This window comes from Ictidomys tridecemlineatus, chromosome 2 (genome assembly GCF_052094955.1).
Source record: "Ictidomys tridecemlineatus isolate mIctTri1 chromosome 2, mIctTri1.hap1, whole genome shotgun sequence".
Classification (NCBI taxonomy): domain Eukaryota; kingdom Metazoa; phylum Chordata; class Mammalia; order Rodentia; family Sciuridae; genus Ictidomys; species Ictidomys tridecemlineatus.
In genome coordinates this window covers 4,153,771-4,163,184 of record NC_135478.1, presented here as the reverse complement: position 1 = coordinate 4,163,184, position 9,414 = coordinate 4,153,771, and the positions used below count along the sequence as shown (strand labels likewise).

General features: G+C 58.5%; 1 protein-coding gene across 2 annotated transcripts; it reads left to right on the top strand.

The window, feature by feature from the left end:
• Positions 1-1,747: 1,747 nt before the first annotated feature.
• On the top strand, positions 1,748-8,893 carry Gpr108 (G protein-coupled receptor 108). 2 transcript variants are annotated; one of them, XM_005332095.5, is made up of 18 exons: positions 1,748-1,911; positions 2,654-2,773; positions 3,735-3,785; positions 3,979-4,061; positions 4,748-4,872; positions 4,987-5,033; positions 5,143-5,211; positions 5,291-5,395; positions 5,934-6,067; positions 6,166-6,241; positions 6,645-6,718; positions 6,800-6,917; positions 7,062-7,192; positions 7,279-7,322; positions 7,618-7,667; positions 7,803-7,886; positions 7,985-8,109; positions 8,484-8,893. In XM_005332095.5, the coding sequence occupies exons 1-18, from the start codon at positions 1,792-1,794 to the stop codon at positions 8,554-8,556; spliced, it is 1,629 nt and encodes a 542-aa protein (XP_005332152.2). In that variant the 5' UTR covers positions 1,748-1,791; the 3' UTR covers positions 8,557-8,893. The 2 variants fall into 2 exon arrangements, with proteins under 2 accessions (XP_005332152.2, XP_040146499.2); XM_040290565.2 differs by lacking the exon at positions 1,748-1,911 and adding an exon at positions 2,115-2,343.
• The last annotated feature ends 521 nt before the right edge of the window (positions 8,894-9,414 follow it).

Below are 9,414 nucleotides of genomic sequence, written 5' to 3'. Positions count from 1 at the left end.
CCCCGCCGCAGATGGTTCTTCCCTTCCCCCTTTTTCCTCAATCGTTCCTTAAAGGGCCAAGACACTAAAACCCCCAAAGCCAAGTCCCTCCCCCATTCAGTTGAAGGGAGAACCTGAGGTCACCCGGCTCTTGCGGGACGACCCGGCTCCAGGCGTCTACGTTTGTCCCACTAATGGTCTGGTTCCTCCGGCCACAGGACGGATGGGAGGACTTCGATCCTGCCCAGGACGTGCCTCCGCCAAGGCCGGGTCCATTAGCGCCCCCACCGCATCCTGCATTCTCTCCTCCAGAGACTCCACTGGGAAACTGAGGACGAACTGTCCTTGGGGCGCCTGTCCCAGGCCTCTCCCCGGCTCCAGTGCAGTTCATGCTTGCACCACCCCATTTTCCGGTCTCATCCATGAGCCCAATCAGGTTTCATTAACATTACTGATCCTAGGATCCTAACACGGCCCCTCCCCTAGATAATGGAGCCCTGGGGCTTGGAAGTCTGTATCCTACTCCCATAAAAGTCGGTTCACACCTTGTAAATCCCCTTGAGGCTCTGGGATGAAAGAGAAGAAGTGCCAGTGGTGCCACCCATTTGGCACTCTCCCTTTGGCCACACCGATAACAGAAGCCCAGATGGGGCTGCAGGAGGAATCTGCCCCCCCCCATCTCCTCCCTTGTCAAGGCTCCCAACCTACACTGGAGTTGTTGGCTCCGCTGGGACTGGGCCCCAGCTTCTGGTGGCTTCTGGGCTAGAAACCCTTTGATTGCAAGGTGGGATTCAGTGGCTCAGTCAGGGACTGGGGCCCAGCCCAGCAAAATTCTGGGCTCAAATCTGGTCAGAGACTCAAACTGGATTTGGGATTCAGCCCAGATTAGCCCCATGGTTGGGATGGGATCTCAGACTGGAGTAGGAAGTTTACCAGAGGTGTCAGCAATGCAGTTAGGGATCAGGAACTGAAACTACGGTCCAGGAGAAGGAATAAGCTGGAGTCAGGGCTGGTTTATACAGACCAGGGGCTCAGCCGGAGATTAAGGCTCAATGTGCACGGGGAGCGGGACGTTCGGGTTTGGTAGGGTGTGAGAGAGGGTCAAGGTTTCAGGCTAAAGCTGAGTTTCAGCAGTAACAAGGGGTTAAGCCTGAATTCTGCAGGTGGACCTCCAATTACTTCACTCTGGGACCGTAGCTTAGTCTAAGATTGGAGACTCAGCCTGGGGTCACGGGCCATCCAAGGGTCAAGACTTAACCTGGGGCGAGGCTTTGGCCTCTCTGTGGACCAGGAAGATTAGGAGAACAGAACAGCCTCAACAGATGCGTGTGTTTACCCAAAGCCTAAGCTCTGGCTGGGAGCCACATCCCCAGAGTAAGAAGCGGAAGTCTGTCCTTGGGGATATTGGGAAACGTAGTTCTTTTACGCCTTGTCCAGTGCGTCTGCGTCCGGTGAATTCTGGGTAATGTAGTCCTGGACCGTTAAGAGTTAGGTCAAGGAATTCCGCTTTAAGGGCCGGATATCAGGTCCAGGTTAATTGGTTAGACGGACTGTTTATCAAATTATATCCGGGACAATCTTTCTAGTGATTGGTGAAAGTGGAGGTGGGGTTAAGGGATCTTGGTACTCCTATTCGGAGCTAGTCTGTCCATCTAGTGTCGCATAGGCGCGGTCCATCGAGGAGCTGATAGCTGATTGGTTGGGCGGGCTGGAAACTCCTAAGAGTTCGGCCCCCTGGTGCGGCGATTGGTTGGCTGGTAGGCGGGCTTGTGGGCGTCAGAGGCGGTGTCAGGGGAGGCGGCAGCTCCAGAGATGGCAGTGAGCGAGAGGAGGGGGCTCGGCCGCTGGAGCCCCGCAGAGTCGGGGCAGCGGCTCCTTCTGCTGTTGCTGTTGGGCGGCTGCTCCGGGCGTATCCACCGGCTGGTGCTGACGGTGAGGCCCGCCGCTCGGCGGACTGGGGTGGCGGGGCGCAACTTTGCCCCTGAGAAGCCCCTGGCTTGGAGTGGTCTCGTCCATCCTCCCCCCTCCTGAGGCGGGATGGAGCAGTCTGACGCCCCCCGCTTGTAGGCCCGGAGTGGTTTCGTCCCAGAATCTCTCTCCGTGTTGGTGACGAGTCACCTGGCCAGTCACTCTAGAGTCGTGCCTGCGCGTCGGGGCTGGGGCTCTCTCTCTCTCGGGACCCTTCGCTCTAAGCCCTTTAAGTTCTTGGGCTCACTTTGGGGACATTAGGGTCCCTTGATGCCATTCAGAGGAAGTCCTGAGGATTCTCGAGTGGGATCTTCGGGACATTCGCTGGGATCTTGGGGGCTTAGCCGAAATCTCAGCCCTCTGGGGTTCCAGTTGGAATCTGAGAGTTCTCAGGAGGTGAAGGCCAGGCGCACTGAGATGAATCATTACTTTCAGAGTGGTTCTCAGCCAGTGAGGGCCAGTTGCCCCAGCGTTTCTCTTCCTGGACGACCAGAACTGTAGTTGAAAAATCCAGGGCCACCCTGTCCCTGTCCTGGAGTGGCTCGGGGACACACCCTGCGGAGAGGTCTTCACATCCTCTCTTGTCACCCTCTAGGCCTGTCCTAAGTAAAGAGGACTGGGAGGCACGGAGACGTCCAGCCAGAGCCTTGGGGCTGGGCTGGTACAAAGAAGTCTGAGCTGTTTCTACCTCCTTGGTGTCCGGCAGGGGGAGAAGCGAGCAGATATCCAGCTCAACAGCTTCGGGTTCTACGCCAATGGCTCCCTGGAAGTGGATTTGAGGCTCCTACGGCTGGACCTCCAAGAGACAGACGAGAAGGCCCCCTTGGTGAGGGGCTTGGAAGGGGGCTGGGTGCACAAGCTTCACCCCTCCTCCTCCAGTTCTGGATTCCCATTCTAGTTCTGCCCCTCACTCATGTGATCATGGGCAAGTCCCTTGGCCTCTGAGCCTCAGGTTTTTCACTTGTCACCTGGGAATAATAATATCTCATGTGATATGTGCTAGGCGCTCTCTCTCTCTCTCTCTCTCTCTCTCTCTTTTGATTGCAGTACTTGGGATGGAACCCTAGGCCTTGTGCATGCTAGGCAAGCCCTCTACCACTGAACCACACCCCAGCCCCTTTTTTATTTTTTATTTTGAAACAGGATCTCTCTAAATTGTCCAGGCTGGCCTCAAATTTTAATCCTCCTATCTCAGCTTCCCGAGTAGCTGGGATTACAGGCATCACACCTGATTTAGACCCTGTTCTTAATGGGAGGGGAGGACAGCCCCAGTCCCAGGAGTCAGAGTGAATGACTAGCATCTACTGATTCCACCAGGACCAGGTCCTCTGCAGAGCAGTCTCTTTGGACTCCTTCCCTCTTAACTACCTCTCAGGAATGCTGTGGAAATTCACTGAATCCAGGTTTCAGGGGATGGCCCCAGCTGGGAGGTACAGGACTTGCTCAGAATCACACACCCTGAAAAAGACAGAGCTTCATGTCAGGTCCTGGTGTGAACTCCAGGGCCCAGAGCAGAAACCCATCAACATTTTAATTTGTGGGAAACAGGGTGAGCTGTTGAAGTTCTCCGTGAGGAAGTGCCATGCAGATTGAGAGAGAGGGGATGGCTGGAGATAAAGAGGGTGGGGAGATGGGTTGTTGGGAAACTCAGAGAAAGAGTGTGGGATCTGGGCACACTGCAAGTGTTCAGTAAATGTGAAGCCACATTTCTGTTGCTGGGAAAGAGGTGGCTTGAGGGGTCCCTCCTGGAGTCCCTCACATCTTCCCTTTTTGCTTACACCCACCAGGTGGGGTTCAGCCTGAGCCGGGTTCGATCTGGTGGCATTCGCTCCTACTCAGTGAGTGGAGGGGTGGGGAGGGAAGGAGGGACTCTGGGGACTGGAGGATGTCTGTCTCCTGCCTCTAGAACCCATAGTCCCTGGTTGTTCCCCAGAGGTGGGGACAAGAAGAGACCCGGGGGAGGTAAACAGGGTGGGGCTGCACCAACCCATAGGAAGAGGTAACCCCTGCTCCCTCTTGCCTGCTCACCAGACCCGGGATTACCATGACTGTCCTCTACAAAGAAACAGTAGCAGCTTCCTGGTCCTGTTCCTCATCGACACCAAGGGTCTGCAGTGAGTTGGGGCACGACTGGCTAAAGATCCAAGTCGGGGTTTCCTGAGTGTGATACCCACATGTGCCGAGCTGATCAGGAAGAACAGGAGCTCAAAAGACCCTGGAGTCTCCTGGGAGAAGCCGCTACTGTCCAGTGTCTGCTTCAAGCCTCTGATGAGTGGGAGGAAGGAGAGGGAGGTGCTCAGGGAATGTTGGGGGCTCAGCAGAAGACCAGGTGCAGCTTGGGAGACTGGCAGCATTACAGGCCGTCGTCCTTGCTGAATGCCTCCTGCTCTCCAGGAGGTGCCCTGGGAGCTTTAACACGTGTGAACTCATTGATCCTTCCATTGTGCTTATGCCCATTCTTCAGAGGAGAAAACTTGAGTCTTAAGAACTGGGATTCAGACCTAGGCAGCCTGGTGCCAGGGACTCTCGACCCCATGTTGCCTCACTGTGGGTACAAAATGAGGTGCTAACGTGGAATGCAGGAGTCGGTGTGGAGGGACGGGTAGTGGCCAGTGCAGCCAGCAGAGCAGTGAGGGGTTCGCCCTGATGGGTGATGGTTCGTGCTGGGGTCAACCTGGTGACCCCAGGCTCAGCCAGGTGCTGTCCCCGGGGAGGAGATGCAGAGCACCTGAGGGGCTCTTGTCCTTCAGTGCAGGTGTGTGCCTGACCCCAGGCTTCAGGCCCCTGCTTCTCACCCCAGGGTCCAGGTACGAAAATATGGGGAGCAGAAGAAATTGTTCATCTCTCCTGGGCTTCTCCCCGAAGAGACTTCCAAACCAGCGCTTCCGAAGCCAGAGCCCACAGTCACCCCCAAAGCAGACAGTGGTGAGTTAGGCTGCCTGCCAGGGAGGAAGATGGGCAGGGTCACACTGTGGATCCCCCTACTTTTTGCTGTCCCTCTGACTGCTCCTCTTAAAATCACTCACCTGTCTCCTACAGGAACCTCCACAGTCAACAAAGCCAAGGCAAAACTCGCAGTGTCTCAGGTTCGGTGAGCCAGGGTGGGAGGGAGAGAGGCCTAGCCCAGGGGTGCATGGGGACCCGAGCCTGGGCCATCTGGAAAGGCCAGCTGATGAAGGGACTCTCTCCCTTCAGGACCCCAATGGGAAGGACAAGGAGCTGGTGTTGGGCCTGAGCCACCTCAACAACTCCTACAACTTCAGCGTAAGTGTGTGTGGTGCCTGCAGCCTGGCCTCCCCCAACAGCTGGGGACCCAGGCTGAGCTCATCTGTTCCCTGCCCAGTTCCACGTGGTGATCGGCTCCAGGGCAGAGGAAGGCCAGTACAACCTCAATTTCCACAACTGCTACAACTCCATGCCCGGCCGGGAGCGTCCATTTGACATCACTGTGAGCAGAGGGGTAGCAGCTGGCTGCTGTGGTTGCCACAGGCCAGGAGCACCACCCCAGTGACACTTCTTAAAATCCTCCTGGTGGCAATGGTGGGAAATAGCACCCGTATGGTCGGCCCTCCATGTCCCGTCAGAGGATTCACCAACCGCAGATTGAAAGTCTTAGGGGAAAACCGTTGCATCTGTGCCACGTATATAGACTTTCCCTGTTCTTAACCCCTGAGCAATACGGCACAGCCGCATGTTGCTCCAGGTACTGCGTCATCTAGAGATGACCGAGAGTCTGTGGGAGGCTCTATGCACATGCTACACCATTTTACATAAGGGACTGGAGCCTCTCAGTCTTGGTGTCCACCAGGGTCCTGGAACCAAACCCTCAAGGAATACCAAGGGATGGCTATGTACCCCCTGGAGAGAGGGGGGAAGACTGAGGCTCAGAGGCCAGTTTCCCAGCCAGAAGTAGGAGAGCTGGAGACTTGCCGTACTGGCTCCTCAAGTCCAGAGCTAGGCCCTGCGACCACCTGCCCCCTCCCTAGGTGATGATCCGGGAGAAGAACCCCGACGGCTTCCTGTCTGCTGCTGAAATTCCCCTCTTCAAGCTGTACCTGATCATGTCTGCCTGCTTCCTGGCGGCTGGCGTCTTCTGGGTGTCCGTGCTCTGCAGGAACACGTAATGCCCTTGTCCACACCCACCACCACTTCCCGCCACAGCCCATCCCTACCCTCTACTGACGCTCTCCCGGCCCTTTCTCCCCAACCCTCTGCCAGGTACAATGTCTTCAAGATCCACTGGCTCATGGCGGCCTTGCCGTTCACCAAGAGCATCTCCCTCCTCTTCCACAGTGTGAGCGCCCAGGCCAGGCGGCGAGGGGGGGCCGGGAAGGTGGGACGCTCCAGGCTCCCCCCAGCTCTGCAGGCCTGGGTGTCCAACTCTGCAGCTGTCTCCCCATCTCATTTGTCTGCCTGTCCTGTCCAGCTCCCACTGTCCACTCTCCAATCTGACTGTCCCCTGGTCCAACTATGATTGTCCACATCACCGATTGCCTGGCCATCTACCCACCCAACTCTGCCTGTCCCTTTGCTGTTGTGGGTGATGACTGTCCATTTTGAGTCCCCCCCCCATCCTGATGATAACCGTTCAAGTTTTTACACCCATCCCATGGGATCGCCCATGTCCCCAACACCCCCACCAGCCACCCACCCGGGCATCCCCCGGTCTGACTGTCCACCTGTCCGTCCACCTCCAGATCAACTACTACTTCATCAACAGCCAGGGCCACCCCATCGAAGGCCTCGCTGTCGTGCACTACATCACACACCTGTGAGTGCCCCCTCTGCCGGGCGGGGCGGGCAGGGGGAAGTGGGCAGGGGAGGCCCCCCTCATCAGATGCCCGTGCCCCAGGCTGAAGGGAGCGCTCCTGTTCATCACCATCGCCCTGATCGGCTCGGGCTGGGCCTTCATCAAGTACATCCTGTCTGACAAGGAGAAGAAGGTGTTTGGGGTGGTGATCCCCCTGCAGGTGCGTAGGGATGGCTCCCGGGGGGTGGGTGCCGTGGCCATCAGAGGAGGGCAGGGGGCATATCCTGGTGGCGAGGGGGAGCTCACATCCCACAGGAGTCAAGGGTGCGTCAAGAGGTGACCACCTACCGGCCTGGCCATGCAGGTCCTGGCCAACGTGGCGTACATTGTCATCCAGTCCCGCGAGGAGGGCGCCAGCGACTACGGGCTCTGGAAGGAGATCCTGTTTCTAGTGGACCTCATCTGCTGTGGCGCCATCCTCTTCCCAGTTGTCTGGTGAGGACCCCGACTGCCGAGATCCTGCTCCCTACAGGAGTGGGCTTGTCAGAGCTGACTGCCCTCTGTCCCCTGCCCCGTCCCAGGTCCATCCGGCATCTCCAGGACGCGTCTGACACCGACGGGAAGGGTGAGGCCTGCTCCCGGGGCTGAGCCCCCGGCCCCCAGCCATCTTCCTGCTGCAAGCCCTTCTTTCTGCCCCTGGACGCCCCTCCTGACTCTGCCCACTCCTGGCCTCTGCACCCTGGACACCCCGTGGGCCTCCTTTCTCTCTGCTTGCCACCTCCCACCTCCTGACCCCCAGCCTCCTCTCCAGACTTTCTGGCCCTGGGACACTCCCCCAGGTGTCCTTCCTGCCCCCTCCCCTCTCCCCCTGGTCCTGCCCTCTATGGTCCCTGACCCCCCTGTCTGTGCGCACCTCCCAGTGGCAGTGAACCTGGCCAAGCTGAAGCTGTTCCGACATTACTATGTCATGGTAAGAGGTCTGCCCTCATCATGGGGAGGCCCTGGGGAGGGGCCCGGAACCACCAGCCTCTGAGCACCCACCCCACCCTCTGTCCACCCCACTGGCCTTAATCTGTTCTGTCCCATGCCTGCCACGCCCCCGTAGGTCATCTGTTATGTCTACTTCACTCGCATCATTGCCATTCTCCTGCGGGTGGCAGTGCCCTTCCAGTGGCAGTGGCTGTACCAGGTGAGCCCTGGGGAAGCTTGGGTTCCAGGGAGGGTGGGCCCTACAGTGTGTGGGTGGGGGGGGGGGCCTGACTCTTCGGCTCTGCCCCTTGTCCCCAGCTCTTGGTGGAGGGCTCCACCCTTGCCTTCTTCGTGCTCACCGGCTACAAATTCCAGCCAGCTGGGGACAACCCGTACCTGCAGCTGCCCCAGGAGGATGAGGAGGATGTTCAGATGGAGCAAGTGTAGGCCGGCTGAGTGGGTGTGGCCAGGGCGTCTGGGGGCGGGGCCAGGCGAGGGGTGGGGCTCCGCTCAGCTCTCGCCTCCCAGCTCTCGGCAGCTGCATGGGTGAAAACCATTTGGGATGGGGTGGGGGGCCACGGCTGACCCGGGCTGCGTTAGGCCCACTGGAGGGTCAGCCAGGGTGGGCCTGGGCGTGGAGTGGCGGGCCAGAACTGCTCTTGGGGCAGGGCCTGGGTGGCCGAAGCAGAGTGGTCAGGCCTGGGGCAACTCTGGGAAGGGCCTGGGTGGCCGAAGCAGGATGGGCAGGCCTGGGGCAACTCTGGGCAGGCCTGCCGCCCTTCAGCTCCCCACGGCCTTTTCTGCTGTCTGCCCCCAGAATGACGGATTCTGGGTTCCGGGAAGGCCTGTCCAAAGTCAACAAAACAGCCAGCAGGCGGGAGTTCTTGTGAAGTCTCTGCACCCCGAGCCAGCGGCCTCCTCTCGCCCGCTTCTCAGCCTGACACTCCAAAGCCTGTGGGAGCTGGGGGACCTGCAGATAAGGCACCCTGCTCCCGGGCTACTGTCCCCAGAGGAGCCCATCTACAAGTTGGACTGCCCCTTCCTCCCGGCAACTGGTGGGCAGCCCTGTCCTCACCAGGGGACCACCACCCACTTCCAGCTGTACAATAAGGACCACTCCGTTTCTGCTACCCTGATTTCTTGCCTTTCTGGGGGTTGAGGTCTCGGTGGAAGTTGTGTTTACAACCTGTATTTGCTTTACACGGTCAATAAATATTAATTGAGCAACTACCGTGTTCTGGGCCCCATGTTAGTGCTGAGGACAAAGCAGTGGCCAAGGCCCCCACCCCTTCCCAGCCCTCAAGGGCTCGTTTCCTCAGGGTGGGTGGGGGGTCAAGGAGAGGGACACGTCACCAGGCAGTTCCATCACAGGGCCATCAGACCTGGGATGAGCCACACAGGCCCTGACTCAGTCAGGAAGGCCAGGGAAAGTGAAGAGATGCCCAGGTGAGGGGTGGCATGTGCAGAACCTGGGGAGAGGGGGATGGGGATGGGAGGGCCCAGAGGTGGCCCCCACCAAGGGCAAAATGATGAGTAGCTGACATAGTGGTGGCTGCCTGTGCTCCGCCCCACATAAGTGGACCTTAACTCATCAGGAAGACTGAGGCATGGAGAGGCTAAGTAACTCACTCAAGGTCACACCACGAGGGAGTGAGTGGAGACTAAAGGCTCACAGCCAGACCATTGGCCCCTCTGAGGAGCTGTCCTTCACCACTGCACACACTGCCCACCAACAGCTGGACTCTGGG